General features: G+C 47.8%; 2 protein-coding genes across 4 annotated transcripts in view; one reads left to right on the forward strand and one right to left on the reverse strand.

Moving 5' to 3' along the window:
* Nucleotides 1-2,469: 2,469 nt before the first annotated feature.
* On the reverse strand, nt 2,470-9,079 carry APC4 (anaphase-promoting complex subunit 4). 2 transcript variants are annotated; one of them, XM_077661793.1, is made up of 3 exons: nt 8,697-9,079; nt 4,960-5,206; nt 2,470-4,582 (listed from the first exon to the last, which is right to left on the reverse strand). In XM_077661793.1, the coding sequence occupies exons 2-3, from the start codon at nt 5,198-5,200 to the stop codon at nt 2,493-2,495; spliced, it is 2,331 nt and encodes a 776-aa protein (XP_077517919.1). In that variant the 5' UTR covers nt 5,201-5,206; nt 8,697-9,079; the 3' UTR covers nt 2,470-2,492. The 2 variants fall into 2 exon arrangements, with proteins under 2 accessions (XP_077517919.1, XP_077517920.1); XM_077661794.1 differs by having other exon boundaries at nt 8,692-8,830.
* A 453-nt stretch (nt 9,080-9,532) lies between these two features.
* Nucleotides 9,533-17,658, forward strand: part of LOC144128414 (E3 ubiquitin-protein ligase TRIM33-like) — a 178,161-nt gene continuing 170,035 nt past the window's right edge. Inside the window, exon 1 of one of the 2 annotated variants that reach the window (XM_077661803.1) lies at nt 9,533-9,925. In XM_077661803.1, the coding sequence (XP_077517929.1) occupies nt 9,745-9,925 (181 nt within the window). In that variant the 5' untranslated portion in view covers nt 9,533-9,744. The remainder of the gene's footprint in view (nt 9,926-17,658) is intronic. The other variant, XM_077661802.1, reaches the window with a different exon arrangement.

Consider the following 17,658-nt stretch of genomic DNA (forward strand, 5'->3'; position numbering starts at 1 on the left):
ATCCACAACGGAAGCGGCCGCCGTAGAGAGCCATCCATACAATAAAGGTGTTTCAATTGGAATTGCGGATCGCTGTAAAACACAATGCTATGTGCTCTTCTAAAGACGTGGTGCGTTTGTTTAGCCCCGAGCTGTGGCTCGTACAAACACAACCCTGGTGGCGCGAACGCCCCCCTTCCGTTCCCCCCAGCCCCTTTTAGCACGCACTTTATCCAGATGCCGCAGCTTCCAAGTGATGTGGAGAGGGAATTCCTGCCAGTAAAAATGCTAGTCAGGTTGAAAGTTGGTTGATGTTCACCATGGTTCTTGTATGATATTCACCCGAAATATCGTAGTTAGAAGAAAAATTTGTCCCGGTCCTGGGTTCGAACCCAAGATCAGGATGATTTTTTTCTTTACGAAGTTTCTATGGAAGCTGGACAGCTTTCCTTGGAAGCCATTTGGCTGTGCTTGGGTGGATGCTAATGAGTAATTGCTTCCTTATTACAAATTTACTCCACCTTGAGGAACCCCTAAAGACAATAAAGTTCAGCACATGGGCGAACGGAGAGTGTTAACTTTCAACGATAGTCTTCGTTAAAACAAGCACATTTGTATAACAGTCACAAAATGCATCCCCTCTGGGGCAAACTGAAAGCGATAGCTGTACTGCATCCCACTCTCCTTCCCTTAAAAGGGCCCACTCACCGGCCTGCCCGCATTATCCAGGCGAACACCTCCTCCGTTTTCAATATGTGCCACTCACATCATTCCCCTTGGATGTAGCCCATTTGGATGCTTCTGTTCATTTACTTCTAATGGTGCTGGGACAGGTGGTTTATGTAAGTGCTAGCTGCTGGCCCGTCTGCCTCGAGATGAAAAATTTGCCCTTTTCCCATAGTATGTCGCTAGTTATTTGGACCCGCAAGTCCAGCCAAACCACCCGGTTTACAGGGATGCAGTATGGCTATCGCTTTTAAGTTCACCCCAGAGTTCTTTGCTGTCAGAAGCGTTGGCCTGGACAATGCCTCCTAGATTGCAAAGCCAGCCAAATCAAGCTCTAAATTAAATTCATCTTCTTGTGCAAGCATAGTTCTATATTTGATGCTGTGAAGTTTTATCATTTATTTTCTTGTGTGTGGCAATGTGTACAACCTTATAGAAATTTGTCTTGAACGTATTCTTCTTCTGCACTTGGTACATCCTTGTCATTTTGAGTGACGGATTCTCTGTAACCAAGTGCATGTTTCAAGTAGGTTTCCCTAAGCATCGATACCACATATTTTTATCTATCTTCCTACCTGCTTGACATTTTTAGAATGTAGCATGTCCCAAATTAAATTAAATTTAAATACCCTTTCTTCTGCTCTCCTATTCTCTAGAAACCATGCCTACTTCATGTGTGCTAAGTAAAAGGGGGAGAGCAGCAAGTAACTATCAAGATATGTTTCTAGTTTTTCTAGAGCTGTTGTGCATGGCTGCATCATGTTTTAACAAATTTTGTTGACAGTTAGCACCATGTATGTGCCTTCATGTGCATGGCTCTTTTGTTTGTGCTAAACTTCACTTTGGAACTGTACCAATTAGTCTGGCCCAAAACATGTCATGCTGAAAGATGCCATATCATCACTGGCATCAATTTTGCCATGTGAATTATATGCAGCAGCCCTTCACTCTTTCTGAATGAATAAAGATGAAATGTTGTTTGCAGATTGGTCTTCATATTATTGGGAAATGTAAAATATATGTATCTGTTCTTGCTTTTGTCCCTACAAAATTCTGGCTTTCATGCAGAAATATAATGCCAATATATATATCAGCCATTTTTTTTTTTGCCATTCACTCGGGGCAAATGAATGAGCAGCTTTCCTTCATAGATAATTTGAATGAAAGACATCAAAAATGCATGGAGTTTCTACATGAACCACCTACAGCCAAGTATGTGTGGGATCTGCCCTTACAATTTACGAAGTGTATCAAAGGAATTCTTGCTGGACACCAGCATACATGTTAACTCTGCATACGTACCGAATTTGGTTAAATACACAGAGAGAAAGACATTTTGCCACACCATCCTTCATTACAGCATGACCAAAGCCTTTTTTTCTGGCAATCATAGCAGCGACAATGGACTGCTCATCACTGTGTCGTGCATCTGCACTTTCAGTGCATCACTAACGAACTTTTTAAATAACATACCAGTTTGCTAATACTACCTGATCCATTCTCACCCAACCTACAATGCAAGAATTCAATCAGAATGTGGAACGACTCAATTACAATTTATACACATTATACCTTCGCACTAAATGTAATAGAGCTTGTGTCTATAGTATCGATGCACATTTGGTAAAGTGTATCGTTTTTACGTTACCAAAAAATATTTTAAGCCACAAGCATTGTTCTTTTGGAACATGCATGCTATATGTGGCAAAGGCATTTATAACGCCAGCAAGATGCTTAAAGCCAACACAAGCCAAACACACAAAGGAACACAAGTGAGCAGCTTTAATTCAAAAACTGTTCTCCTTGTCATCGTCCTGAAAGTCTGTCATATTTTTGTTAGTAGTAAAGTTTGCTTCCTTGTCCTCTTCATCTTCCTCACCATCTTCCTCATCTTCCTCTTCAACGTCCATCTCAAACGTTCGCACACGTCTGCGAGAATGAAACAACACAGATACTACGTTCCGTGGCCCACTAACAGCGAATGAAGCAGCGCGCATCTTCTCCAGTCGTCGGAAATCCATCTTTTCGAGACACTGAGCTGCGTCAATTGGCTGGATGCCCAATTCCACAAGGATTGGGAAAGAAGGTGCATGTCTTGGCAGAGGTTGGAAACGGTTTTGAATATGTTTTAGTCCAAACTGGACCAATAAAGGTACACTGGAGTCTGCGTGCTCCCCTTCCTCGCTTAGCAGGACTGACAGTACATCATCATTGTAAAACTGAGCATCTAGAACCACAGAGCACTTCGCGTCATCTCTGTCTGCTCTGTACCGAAACCTGTGAAAGTAAATACAGGCCGCAAGGAACTCATTTGTTGTTGTCATGTGCTTGATTACATAGAGGTATCGTCCGGTAGCGCGATGAGGCACAAATGAGGTGTAGATGCATTTGTCTTTGTTTGATGCAACATGTGATACCGCAGGAAACTTGTCAAGCTGAACCATGGCTGCAAGTTTGATCTGTGCTTCCTTTGAAACACAAGGTCTGAGGGCATCAGCGAGACCCACGAATGCATTTGTGGCTGCCTGTTCCAGCTGTTTATGTTCCTGGACAAGAGAGTTCTTTGGGTGATGAGGAACAACCAAATCACGCATATCTGGGTTGTCTTCCAGGAACTGCTGCCAGGCATTGAGGTGCGCTGGCGATTGAAAAGTGAGTGGTTCATCCTTGAGGTACTGCCCGACCCTTTCCATGCTGAATGAGAGTCGATTCTCTTCACTCCACCCAACTGCAAAGTTTTCTTTGAGGAACTCAGCAACAAACACAACGTCCTGTTGAGAGGAACGAGTTATTTCAACTGGTACAGAATCGTCAGACAGTCGCAGAATGACCATGTATAACCAGCGGAAGAAAGCTCTGAAGTTACGGATACTTGCCTCTATCACCTGCAGCAATTCGGCGAGTTTTAGGAGGAAGGAACCTGCACACTTTAGGCCATCATCAACAGAGCTCCTGCACAGCCCTAAGGCTCCAAACCTGTCCTGCCACAATGCCATGCCCTTGAGGTCAGCCAAGTGGTAGTACAATGCCTGTGTGACACCCTGCAACTGCTTTAGCACATACTTCTGCACATTAGAGTAGCAGAGCTCAATAGCGTGACCCAGCTTCTTGAGCCCTTTCTCTGTGAGGTCGTGCATAAGGAACTTCTCGAGTGCATCTGATAGCGTACCAAACATCAATAGTTCAAGAAAGTCATCACTAACAGTGCCACTGGAAAAACGTTGTTTTTCCTGCGCATAGTTGGCAAGCTTTGAGTCCACTTCGAGTAGAATGTCCTCCCACGCTTCCTTGACAGAGGTCATGGTAGCTGCCAGATAAGTTGCCAGTGAGGTCACCTGGCCATACTTAAGAGTAATGATGCGCAGCTCCCTCCTCTTCTCCTTGAGCAGCGGCATGGCATAGGTCTGCAGGTACATGCACTTGTCAGAGCTATCTCGTGCACTTTCCGCAATAACAGTGAGCCTGCTGAATTCGTGAGACAGCCATGCAGACACAACCTTTTTCGCTTGGTCCCCAGTGCCGTCCATCAGGACAACCTCAAAGTCAAGACATAGGAGCACACCGTAGGCGTATAAGGAAATATGGCCGTCAGCTGTTCCAACAACAAGAATGTTAAAGTCTTCTTGGCCCTTGATCATTTTGCAGTCATCAGTATTCTCTTCCACAGATTTTGCTGCCGAGATGCAACCATAGCTCTTGTTCAGGCTCGGCAGCTTTGGCAGGAATCCAGCAGAAAAATCCTGATATATACACGACCGGTGTTCTGTGTCTTCTACAGTGCAGCCATCTGTTGACCAGCAAAGGCACGTTATTTCAGATGAGAATGACAGGGTGTGGACAATGTCTGCATTCTCCACGTTGCATAGAATGATGGTGCCTGCAAAGAACAGTGAGCAAGCAATGCTTTACACCATCCTGTGGAGCTCCAGGGACCCCCATGAAAGATAGCTTCGCAACAAGAAAGACTGGGCTGTAAGTACAGGCACCCAGTTTTCACAAGACACCATGTATGGTTATCAGCAAACTGTGTGCACTGTGATTTTAAAGTTATCTTGCTGAAACTCTTTTGCAGTGCTGTATTGGAAAGAATGTCAACTGTGCAGACAAGTGTCTCACAACAGCCTGGTGAAAAAGAAAGAGATAGCATAAAAGCAAATAACATCATTTGACAATACAAAGGGCCACAACATATGGCACCTTCTGTAAGGCACTGTACACTTTTTTGTGATCATGCTTCAGTACAGCAGGGCTCACCTGTATTATAGCCAATGGCGAGTAGCTTGCTGTCAGGCCTCCAAGCTAGACTGAGCACAGAGGTGGCATGCTCCTTTCCACCAGGAGGAGCACGCAGCCAAACGCGCTTCCACGATAGTCGGTGCAGAGCCACATCACCATGTACCAGTGCCAGTGCAATCAGATCCAACCGTGGGGACCACAGCATCAGCTCCACTTCGGCTGACACATGGCGCTCGTTCACCTGTCGAAAAGAGGCCATAGCCTCCTGTGCATGGAAAGGGAAGGCGGTTTAGGTGCAGGAGGACAGCAAACATTAGCTTTCAATACATTAAAGTGGCAGATTACACACTCCATGATTTTGGAGGTGGCTGCCAGAATTCAATGGCCCTCCTGGTCACTTTATATCATCATCATCAGAAGCAGTAGCAGCAGCCTAACTATGTCTAATGCAGGACAAAGGCCTCTTCCATATCCCTCCACTCAACCCTGTCCTGTGCCAGCTGAGGCAACCTTATACCCACAAACTTCCTAATCTCATCCGCCCTCCTGACTTTCTACTGCACCTGCTACACTTGCCTTCTCTCAAAATTGGCAAATGAAAATTGGTTTTTGGGGAAAGGAAATGGCACAGTATCTGTCTCGCATCTCTGCCCACACCTAAACAGCGCCATAAGGGATAGTGGAGGGTGGAGGGCTCCCGAACAATTTTGACCACCTGCGGTTCTTTAACCTGCACTGACATCGCACAGCACATGGATGCCTTTGCGTTTCCCTTCCATCCAAAGGCTGCTGCCGAGGTCGCCTTCTCTTGGAATCCAATTCCGTTACCCTAAGGGCCCATCAGTTATCTTGCCTTCACGTCACATGCCCTGCTCATTTATTCTTCTTGGTTTCAATTAGGATATCATTAACTCATGTCTGTTCCCTGACCCAGTCTTATCTCTTTTCATCTCTTAATCCAACAACTGTAATTTTCCTCTCCACAGCTTGCTGCACTATCCTCAACCTCATTTCAACCCTTTTCGTTAGCCTCCACATTTCTGCCCGATAGGTGAGTACTGGGAAGATGCAGCCGTTACATATCACAGAAAAAGACTGCAGTGCAAAAAAACAGGATGACAGATGAAGGGACATCCAACAGGTTCACTTTGAGCAGTTGACATGAATACATATACTGTCTAATGCAAATGCATCAACTGCCCATATGCAAAAAAGCCAGCTCTTTCTCTGTGAGGGAAATGAAACCGGTGCTCGTATAGTCTTTCACAGTTTAGCGATGCGTTAGTATTCGATGATTTCTTGCTTAATGAGTTTTTTGCTTCTTTTGATGATGACAGCGTTCTCAAAATAAGGGGTGCAATTGTCACTGGTACAGGATAAGCAGTTGCTTGCGAGAAAAGCTTCGTAATCTTTGCCTTCATGTGCATTTTTTACATTCTTGGCTTGTGCCCTTGACCTTTCATTTATGCATCCCCTAGTTTGGCTAACACAGAACTTTAAACAACTTATAACAAGCTGGTAGGGAACACCCTTTGCACATGCAACAAATGGCTGTTATATAGTTTTCTTTTGAAGGATACTGGTAAACTGCTTTCCATTATCTGAGAGTACCTGCCAAATGCACTCCACCCCATTTTTACGCCCCCAGTTATTTCACTCTAGTGGCAGGAATTTGTGGTCACTACCAGCCCTAAGACACATAGATAGACCTTTACTCCTTCCTACGCTTTGCTGCCTATATGCCTATCGTAAACTGCTTCCATCTGAGACTGTTGAACATTACTTTAGTTTTCTGCACATTCATTTTTAAACCAACCACTCTGCTTTGCCTGTATAGGTCCTCAATTATGCTCTTCTCAGTTTCTAAAGTTCAGCATTGAAGCTTGGAACATTTGCAGTCACAAGGCACATGCGATGAATGTCAGAACCAGGAGTTTCATGTGTGACCACCCTTGGTGCCCATTCAGCCGGATAGCACTCCCAGGCCCCCGTTCTCGGCGGTTGATAGACATGTATCCGCTTGTGAACACGACATTAATGCAGCAGCTCTTAATTTCTCAAAACACAACCCACTGTTATGACAACTGATGGAAGACTGCTTTTTAAGATTGTGGGACCAGCACGAAATACATACAGCACAGTCCACTGTGCAGGTTTATTCATTTGCAAGGCTAAGCAATCATGCTCTGGTTTCGATATCTTTTAGTGACATGAGAACCTTTGGAGTAATGCTGACATTTGATACGGTCAATACAGCATTTGAGAACCTTAAGACATATACACCTTTAGGGTATGGACAGTGTCATATCATTTACTGCAACGTTGAAACTACAGTCATGCTTTTTGTTTATTAAAAAACCAACCGTCCTCTTTCTCTACCTTAAAAAAAAAAAACCTTTCGTGTCGCAGACTCCTCAGGTAACCGCATTGCTTTCTTGCATTTCCTCGGTTTTGAATTGTTTTTGCATAATACTTCCTCCCTTCTATTAAAAAACAATTCCAAGTTTGATGTTTCAAAGCACACTGCATTTCATTCCATTTCATTTCATTACCTTAATGGCCCCAATAAGGGGTTGCTACATGAGGGGTGGCAAGATTAAGAAAACATCGTCACAATGACAGGAAATTTTTACATTTTCAACGAACTGTGATGAGCAGGTGATGATGTAGTAACGTTGTTTGAAAGACCGTCCCAGTCTGCAGTTGTGCGAGGAAAAAGCAATTTGAAAATGTTACAGCGCGAGATCGATGACAGGTAAATTGTAGCTGATGGCTGGTGGGGTTGTGATATGCGTGCGGGAAGGATGCGACGTGCATGGGGTTGTGAAAAATTTTGCAAAACAAAGATAGGCTGGCAATGCGATAACGGAGCGATAAGGGTACGTGATAATCTGGATGCTGCTTTAAGGAGGTGACGCTGTGTCATAAGAATACGATGAATGAATAAAACGAGCGGCGCGATTCTGAACAGATTCGAGGGCATTAATTAATAATTAAGATAAGCTTGATAAGGATTCCAAATGAGCGATGCAAATTCTAATTTGGAGAAATAATAAGCACTCATGTTTAAAAATGCTACGTAAAATTCTTGCCGTAAAAAAGGCACAGGATGCAATAACCTTATGGTTTGGTTTAACGTCCCAAAGCAACTCAGGCTATGAGGGACGCCGTAGTGGAGGGCTCCGGAAGTTTCGACCACCCGGAGTTCTTTAACGTGCACTGACATCGCACAGTACACGGGCCTCTAGAATTTCGCCTCCATCGAAATTCGACCGCAGCGGCCGGGATCGAAGCCGCGTCTGTCGGGTCAGCAGCCGAGCGCCATAACCACTGAGCCACCGCGGCGGCTCGCAATAATCTTATGAATACAAAGAAAAGGGTTCTCTGAAGTAAGCACCGAAATGTGGCGAATCGTAGCAAGCTGCGCTATCTTTGCTACAGCTCAAGGCATCATTTTTTCATCGTGAACTGGTAGGCAGTGCGAAGAAATTTAACACGTAAACAACCGTCGCCAAAGAAAGTAGTGATCACGTATTCTGTGAATTGAAAGTACCATATTCCGTTAAGTGAAGAGTGAAAGCATCTGAGAAACCGCCTTGGAAACCGTACTTCGCGGGCATAACAGCGGGTTAATACATTTTAAACAAACGTTCGGATCGGAGGTCGTAGGTCATATCACAAGTGCAACAAGCACCTCAGTATGAATCAATTCGCAACAGCAACCAATCCTACGAATAAAACGGCAGACACCTTACGTCTTGAAGGGCAGGAACAGCTGAGCGCGAGACACCGCTCGACTCGCGCACAGGCTTAGGTCATTGTCAAGGCTTGAAACGATTTCGTGGGACTAAAATATCGTTTAGAAACACAGAAACGCAATGGGTGAATAACTAAGCTGTTGTGGTTATCTTCACTAATCGAAGAACTACTACGCATTTGCCCAAGAGGCCCAAGCTCAACTCATCCAAGATTTGCGGCAGAAGCACAACTCTCAGAGTTGCCAGGTTAGGTAGATGTCGCAGCGAAAAACGCTTCATCAAGCTTTTTTTTAAAGGAGAGAATATCTTCTACACCATAAATTTACACGTCTTGACGTTTACACACCATCCTGACCCCTTAACACGGTAAGAAATGTATTAGTTGTTTATTATCAGTGCCACCGACCAAACTATCTCCATCTCTTTTTGTCACGTTTATCAGATAGAGCATTTATCGTTTATCGGTTTATTTTAACATGCCGAATTACAAAAATTCTCGCAAACTATTTTTTTTTTCGGATCAGCGCTTGAACTAAACATGCGCGATTAATCAGGCAAAAGGACAGTTCGTACGTCATCAAGGACTGCGCTTGTTTACAATCCTAGCGGCTGAAGGCTAAAAATGTTCAGAACAGAACACTTGCAAGAGAACACCCAGATGCTCAGGGACAAAACAGCAATAAAACAATTCCACAGAAGCAACCTTTGAAACATATATCAGACGGTGATTGGCCACGAGATGATCACTACATCAGACTCCGTCCAATCAGAGGGCGCCTGATGCAAAGTGAACTTCCTGATAGGTCGTTCTGTGGAGCGGTGTACTCCACATTTGCGCTTCAGAAAATCTAGATGGCGCGACGTTTCCAGCCACATCGCTTTGGCGGTAGGCTTGGTGCTGTCGCGCTTCGGTTAGCGCTGCTGGTTCGGGTTGAATGTGAGCGGTGTCCTGCAATGTACGGTACCTCGACGTGACCGCGGCGACCCGTGTGTTGTTTCCGTTGTTTCGTGTGCGCGATTGTGGACGCTAGGCACCGATGCCGAGATGGAGGCGCACGACGGCGCGCAGACAACGACGGAGCAGGTGACGGGCGGCCCCGCCGAAGACGCCGGACTGGACACCAAGTGCGTGTTCTGTAAGCAGGACGTTTCGGAGACCAGCGAGCCGCAACTGCTACCATGCCTCCACACCGCCTGCAAGCTATGCATCCCGACAGAGCCCGCCGGTGAGCGAAAGCCAGCAAAATTTTGTTCTTTGGCATCGCGCTTCCGAAGGCGGCGCGTGCTGCCTGAAAAACTGCAGCAAGAAAATTGCGTTGCCTCGAACGCACCGTCGTTCGAGGGGTTTGCCGGCCAGAACCTCCGCACAGTTCGTCCGGCACAAATGTGTTGCCTCTAGCATGCTTGTTCGAACGAGATGTCAAGTTTCCGTTCGGCAACAGGCGATCTGTCACTTACGCGGCGCATTTGCTCACTTTCCCAGCGTTCGCTGGCGCATAGCTAGGTGCCGGCGAACGTGCGGTTGACAACTGATGCTTTTCCCGAAGTGGTGTGTCGGTATTTGCTGCAGACTGGCGCTTCAGTACTCTGGAGAATTTGGAACGAAACAGAAGCGATCGGTGTAGAACGTGCTAACGTGTGTGGGGGGTGGGGAGCGGTTCCCGCGTGCGATCGCGTGCGCGGAAGAAGACTGGTCGAGCGCGAGCTGCGCCAGGCGGTAATTCCGGCGTTCCGGAGCGCGGCACGTGCGTCGACTGTTGGCATCGTGCGGCGCGCGAAAAAAATCACCTGTCGCGCGGCGTGGTTCGCGCTGCGCCTATAAATGTGGCATCCGCCCTTCCTCTTCACTCAGATCAACGGTGACATTTACCGAGTGCTTTTGAACATTGGACAAAATGTGAGGGACAATAACACATGTCCCGCCTGGTTGGCTTTGCATACAGATGACAAAGCAAAAAATAGGCGGAACGGAAACATATGATCATTATCCGACGCGCTGTCAAGGCAGGCACTCCCGGGCTCTTTGGCCGGCTGCTTGCGCCGTGTTTTCTCATTCAAAAGGCCCACATACTAAGCAGTGCGTCATTGGTTCCGGGACAACAACACTTCATCTAGGCGCGTCACTGCGCTTTTTGCGTTGGTGATTTGGTTTTTGCGACGCCGAAGAAACGCTGCTGTGTGTTCCAGCCTATCAGAGGAATAGGCGCGAAGCTGCACCCTTGTTTGCTGAACATAACGGAGTCCGGCGACCCTTCGAGCTAGTTTAGGAAGCGAGGTGTGCACTTTTGCGAACAAGTTTCGACGACACATCTCCGTTGGGAAAAACGCTAGTATGGAAGCCTACCGCATGTCTTCAAGGGCCTTTGACATCTAACGGTATTTTCCTCTCGCGATGACTGCCGTTTATATCTCGCGGTGCTTTTCGTTCGAGGTGGCTACCAGCGGCACCTGCGTTTGGTTTCTGTAGTCTATAGATATATGGCCATACTTCTAGTAGACTTGTCTATAGACAGTCTATGGACTATGAGTTGACAAAAGGAAATATCTATAGGAAAGCAATGTTGTGTATAAGTAGTATATAGACTGTCTATAGACCATTTTGTAAGGGCGTAGTTCTTCCTTAACCTCCAATCATACACTGTGTTAAAGTGCGTCGATGACAGCGGCGTATCCTCGACGAGTGACTTGGGGCGTGTTTGACACTTCAGGTGAAAATGAAGACATACATCCATCACAGCTTTGTGCGGTCGATTTTTAACCGATGAATGCGTCAGCACAGCAGCTGTCTCGAATTTTATCCCTCTTTGCTTTTTTCTTGTACATAAATGTTTTGCTGTTTCATCTGTGGGCTGCTTCTAGAACCATTTGAAAATAACTTTTGTCTTTGGAATATTTTGGGTCATTCCATGTCATGTATGACAATGGAATGCCAGCCTGTGGTTCCATCTTGTGTCTTCCTTGTTTGCGTTTTGACCTTGAGAGGCCAGGCCTTCTACATTCACTCTTGGAGACATGTCTAGAGGTCATGCTGACACCTTGCCTTGCCATGAGTTAGGGGTGCCAATCACACGTCTTGATGGTTGCGGCTTTGGTCTGCACAAGGACCAGGGACCCTTCCGAACCATTGCGCAGGCGAATTCCTGGTGGCAGTGACTTAGCTCGGCTATGCCAGGGTATACGTAGCGAAAGCTAAGGCATAGCTTGGTTAGCCTCGGGTTAATCTTGATTGCAAGTCCAGGTTAGTCTGGTTGTCTAGCTATGTTGTCGCGGAGGCGAGCGCAACCACGAGGAACGCGGTGTGACGTCATACCAAAATAGTGGCGGTGGCGAGCCGCGCGGTGTGACGTCATGCCAGATGGCGCGGCGAGCGCGCGAAGCACAGTAACCGTCTAGGATATCTCGGTGGACACCCGAACCGCGCCGTAAAGGAAGAGATTAAGGAGGGAGGGAAAGAAGAAAGAGAAAACTAAAAGTTGCATTTTGAGGAAAGGCGCGGGCGCTGCGCAGCGGCCAAACACCTGTGGCTCGGTGCTACTAGTGGCGCATGCGCAGTTGTGACTAGGGAGCGAGAGAGAGAAATATCCGCGGCGAGGCGCACGTTGCGACGTCAAGTGCCTCCTCGGAGCACGGAGGAATCGCAATTTCGCGGCCAGTAAAGCTTTTGCTTTAAAAGGGAGTACCAGAGAAGGTCCCTCAGGGGGACATAAATAGCACTCTGACAGCCGTAAAGCACTCTCAAGAAGGGGGGCCGTGATTGATGCTCTTTTTTTCCCCAATGCTGTACCCCATCCCCCTCCATCATGAACACGTGGAGCTCAGTGGGGTCAGAAAAAATTGCTGGTGGTTTAGCTCCGGTTAACCCTGGTGGAAAGCGAAAAGCTGCATCTCCCTGACTACGTTTGTGGTCTAGCGACTGGCGGTTTTGCATATATAGCCATACTGACACACACACAGTAGAAGCATTTTTTGTTAAAAATCTTGCTTTCTTCGAAACGACGTTAAAGGCGCTCACACAAGACAGTATATATTTAATATAGCTTCGGTGGTATTTACAACTTATTACTGTCGTATGCGGAGATATGGAACCAAATCCGGTTCCAAACCAAACGACGCGCAAACCCTGCAGATAATTTCAGATAGCTAAATTGAAAAAGAAATGTTTTTTTTGGGAGGGGGGGGGGAAGCAAATGGCGCAATGTGAAACACGCGTCATTTCCCTTTCTTAAAACCAACTCATTTTCCTTCGCTTACGGCATGGTTCGGGTGTTCACCGAGATACGTGAGACAGGCGTAATTTCCTTTCCTTAAAACCATTTTCATTTCATTTTCCTTCCCTTATGGGCGCGGTTCGAGTGTTGGTCTGCATGGCAAGCATCGCATCGATGACACCTAGCGTTCCGCTGTACGCATCAAAGTGCACCGGCGTTTTTTTGCAAAACCCACTTTCATGACCTGCGCATGCGATTCCGGCACACGCTTTCACGTTTGACCGGAGGTCAAGGTCAAAGTCGAGATGGTGTAACAGCCGCTGGTGTCCCTGCTGTAGCTGATGTCATGTGTCGAACCTGACTGCCACCAGCTATGCTCATAGTTTGACCTCTACCTACATTCAAGGTGAAACTTGCGGCCACCGTGACCTCTAGCTACATTCAAGGTCAAACATGCGGCCCCGCTGACGGCTCGAAAAGCTAGCGTAGTGAAGTTTCTCGCTGACCATGAGCTTAACTGGTGGTAATCAGGTTCGACACAGGACGTCAGCTACAGCAGCGACACCAGCGGCTATTACACCAACTATCTCGACTTTGACCTTGGGTCAAGCGGGAAAGCGTCTGCCAGCAATGCATGCGCAGGTCATGAAAGTGGGTTCTGAGTAAACCGCCTGTTTGCCCTGCCGCGGTGGCTCTGGTTTGTGTGCTGGGTTCGAACACCGCGGCGGCAAAGTTTCGATGGAGGCGAAACGCTAAGGCCCCCGTGTGCTGTTCGATGCCAGTGCACGTTAAACATCCCCAGGTGGTCGAAATTATTCCGGAGCCCTCCACTCCGGCACCCCTTTCTTCTTTCACTCCCTCTATTCCTTCCCTTCCCTTCCTCCTCCTTCCCTTTCACTCCCTCTATTCCTTCCCCTCTATTCCTTCCCTTAGAATAGGTGCCGTAGTGGAGGGCTCCGGAATAATTTCGACCACCTGGGGATCTTTAACGTGCACTGACATCGCACACCACACGGGCGTCTTAGCGTTTTTCCGCCATAAAAACGCAGCCGCAGCGTTCGGGTGAAATAAAAATCTGTTTTAAGGAAAGCAAATTACGTCTGTCTCAGATATCTCGGTGGACACCCGAACCGCGCCCGTAAGGGAGGGATAATAAAGTTGGTTTTAAGGAAAGTGACGCGCCTCACATATCTCGGTGGACACCAGAACCGCGGCGTAAAGGAAGGAAAGTGAAATGAAACTTGGTTTTAAGGAAAGGAAATTGCGCCTGTCTTGCATATCTCAGTGGATACCCGAACCGCGCCGTAAGCGAACGAAAATGAAAGTGGGTTTTAAGAAAAGGAAATCACGCCTGTCTCATATTGGGCCCTTTCCTTTGCCCAAAAATCAAATTTCTTTTTCAATTTGGAATCTGCTGCTCTTAGTAATGGTGAGCCTATCCCCTGAAGTAGTAGTAGTAGTAGTGGTTTATTTTAAAAAAAAATTGCTGGTGGTTTAGCTCAGGTTAACTCTGGTCGAAAGCGAAAAGCTGCATCTCCCTGGCTGCATTTGTGGTCGAGCGATTGGAGGTCTCCACGGCAGGCGTCGCATCAAACACACCTAGCGTTAGGCTCAACGCATCAAAGTGCACCGGCGTTTTATGCAGAACCCACTTTGATGCCTTGCGCATGCGATTCCGGAGTTCCCGGGTTCGAACCCGACCGCGGCGGCTGCGTTTCTATGGAGGCGATACACTAAGGCGCCCGAGTGCGGTGCAATGCCATTGCAGCTTGAAGATCCGCAGGTCATCGAAATATTGCGGAGCCCTTCCCTCACGGCCCGGTTGAGGTGTCCGCTGATATGTGAAAGATACTGCGCCATTTCCTTTCCCCAAAATACCAATTTAATTTAATGCGATTCCAGCGGACGCTTTCCCGCTCCGCTCGGTCTTGGCGTGTGACGTCACGGAGGGAGTAGGTAGTACACCTGGGATGCCTTCTCTCCGCAACGCGGTGTGGAACGTGTCGGCAGGCGTCGCGTCGATCACACCTAGCGTTCCGATGAACGCATCAAAGTCTACCGGCGTTTTATGCAGAACCCACTTTCATGACCTGCGTATGCGATGCCGGCAGACGCTTTCCCGCTTGACCGAAGGTCAATGGTCAAAGGCGAGATAGTTGGTTTAACAGCCGCCGGTGTCGCTGCTGTAGCTGACGTCATGTGTCGAACCTGACTACCACCAGTTATGCTCATGGTTTGACCTCTAGCTACATTCAAGGTCGAACTTGCGGCCCCGCTGACGGCTCGAAAAGCTGGCATAGTCAAGCTTTTCGCTTCAAAATGAAGGAAAAGAATGTTGCCACCTGCGGCAGCAGCAGGTGCCAGCTGCAGCCAGCGGAGGTGAAAGGGCAAGACAGGATAGCCAGGTGAAGTATAGAGGGAGGGATAGCAAGAAAGGACAGGGGAGAGCTTTGTGCACTATGCCTGAAGTGCCTGTGGTTTTCCACACATTCCACGCATTCCACACAGCATTTCATAGGTACTGTGGCAAGTTTCTTCTGAAATGGAAGTCCGGAAGGGGTAGCAACCCTTTTCAGAGTCAGATGAAGTCAGTCTACTTAAAACCAGCTAGTCGGCGCCTGGAAAATGTATTCCAGGAACAGTGGATGAAAGAAGGGGCAGTCAAGTCAGCACCCTGGCCAGATGCTCCCTTCCCTCTCTTTGCTCCTGTCTGGATGACTGTCGGCCAATGGGGATTCCCCATATCCTTGCAGGGAAGCTATTTGGATTCCTTCACAGAACTGCAGCCCAAAACTGTTTGGCCCCACAAGAGGATATTCACCACCTTCCCAGCAGGTAGTTTTTAGACAGTGAGGGGGGTGGGGGGTACGGAGCTTCACATCTCAGCCCTTTCCAGTTCTACAAGCAGAGGTGTTGGCAGGTGCGTCCCACCCTCCAGGGTCGAATATGGCACAGACCTTCAACAGTTTTGTTAGGAGGTCTCCAGCTCGAATGTTGCTGCCTGTCTGCATGCATCTGCACACTGAGCCGGTTAGCCTCACTCATGATATATGAACCGCACTTGAGCACCTGCCTTCGGCCTCCAGGTGGTCGCCTTTTCTTCGAAAAGCTCTTATACCACTAGGCACGCTTTCACCTGACAGTAGCACTTGTTCCCGCCAGCTGGTGCAAGGTGGTTGATTGCCATTGGTTGAAGGGCCTCCTTGGAAATGCAGAAGTTGCTGCTCCGTTCTAGAGTCTTGTCACCGGTCACCTTCCTGCGCATGAACTGTTTCCCTCATTGTCTTTGTCTACAATGTGCTACAAATGTGCTACAATGTGCTACCTCTTCTCGTACACCAGGTTCCAGTTTCCGGATACCGACTTAAAGCGCAGAACGATTGCTGGAAGGGGGGTCTGTTCACCTGGAGGTTGAATTTGTGCCCCTTGGCTAGGATTGACGTTTCGGCGGTTGTGAGCTTCCTGGAGGAGAAGTTGGCGACCAGGTCAGAATGGTCCGGTGGGGTCTGTTCGGGCAGGCGTTGAGGTTTCGACAACTTCTCTGTCTGCGTGGTGCGGTGTTTGTCGGCTTCTGATGATGCGGTTTCTTTGGCAAATGCCTCGATAGACGTCACTAGGTTGGGCATCTTGTGCTCGAGTTGTCGGCGGGCGAAGAAGGCGTCGATTTCTTTCTTCCTAATCACGCTACGGCACTCATGTATTCGTGCCGTCACTAGCTGCTGTTCTGCCATGTTGATGATGTTTCGTCCTTCCGGTGTGGGGACCAGGCGTCGTAGTCGTGGGCTCTGGGGTACAGCCTTGGTTTCCTTGCATTTCATGGCGAATTCCAGGTGTGTCTTGAACACCGAGATGCCTTGCATGGTCTTGATGTACTTCTTGGAAAGCTGCATAGCTTCTAGCCCGAAGTCTGCACGGATAGATTGAAAACTAAACATTTTGACAGATTTGCCTGGTATTCGACACACCTGGAATTCGCCAAGAAATGCAAGGAAACCAAGGGTGTACCCCAGAGCCTACGACTACGATGCCTGGTCCCCACACCGGAAGGACGAAGCATCATCAAGTCAGAACAGCACCTTGTGATGGCACGGATACATGAGTGCCGTAGCGTGATTAGGAAGAAATCGACGCCTTCTTCGCCTGCCGACAACTCGAGCACAAGATGCCCAACCTAGTGACGTCTATGGAGGCATTTGCCAAAGGAACCGCATCATCAGAAGCCGACAAACACCGCACCAAGCAGACAGAGAAGTCGAAACTTCAATGCCGGCCCGAACAACCCCCACCGGACCATTCTGACCTGGTCGCCAACTCCCTGATGAAGGAGCCGAGTCGGCTTCGAAAAGTTGGGTTAAAGTTTAAAAATTTTTGGTTGGAGTTATGCAGTTTATGTCTTCAAGCCCAACCAGACAGGCAAATCTGTCAAAATGTTTAGTTTTAAATGTTGAACTTGGCACTGTGGTGGCTAATAGCACGGTGAAAGGCAGTTACGGCAGAAATCTGGGCTAGTTGGTGTTTAGATTGAGAGGAGACAGTAGTAGCGCTAAATAACAGGGACGAAAGGAGAGACGACGACAGAAAGGCGGTGGTTAGGTTCACTAACAGGACCAGGCGGTGACCCTTCGAGCCGGAACTGGGTCGTGACGTGGCGTCCCACTTGCGGACCACGTCCGCCAGCGGTCATGTTGAACTTTGCACTATAGCTTCGTTTACATGACGGGGTTGAGTTGAGGAGTTGAGTTGAAAACCGG

This window comes from Amblyomma americanum, chromosome 4 (assembly GCF_052857255.1).
Source record: "Amblyomma americanum isolate KBUSLIRL-KWMA chromosome 4, ASM5285725v1, whole genome shotgun sequence".
Lineage (NCBI taxonomy): Eukaryota > Metazoa > Arthropoda > Arachnida > Ixodida > Ixodidae > Amblyomma > Amblyomma americanum.

What these genes read in the sequence shown, in the direction of transcription:
- APC4 (XM_077661793.1), bottom strand. Translation starts at nt 5,200, where the DNA reads ATGGCCTCTTTTCGACAGGTGAACGAGCGCCATGTGTCAGCCGAAGTG. An exon ending in CGCCATTGGCTATAATACAG is followed by an intron (nt 4,583 to 4,959) that starts GTGAGCCCTGCT and finishes TGTTCTTTGCAG; the next exon opens with GCACCATCATTCTATGCAAC.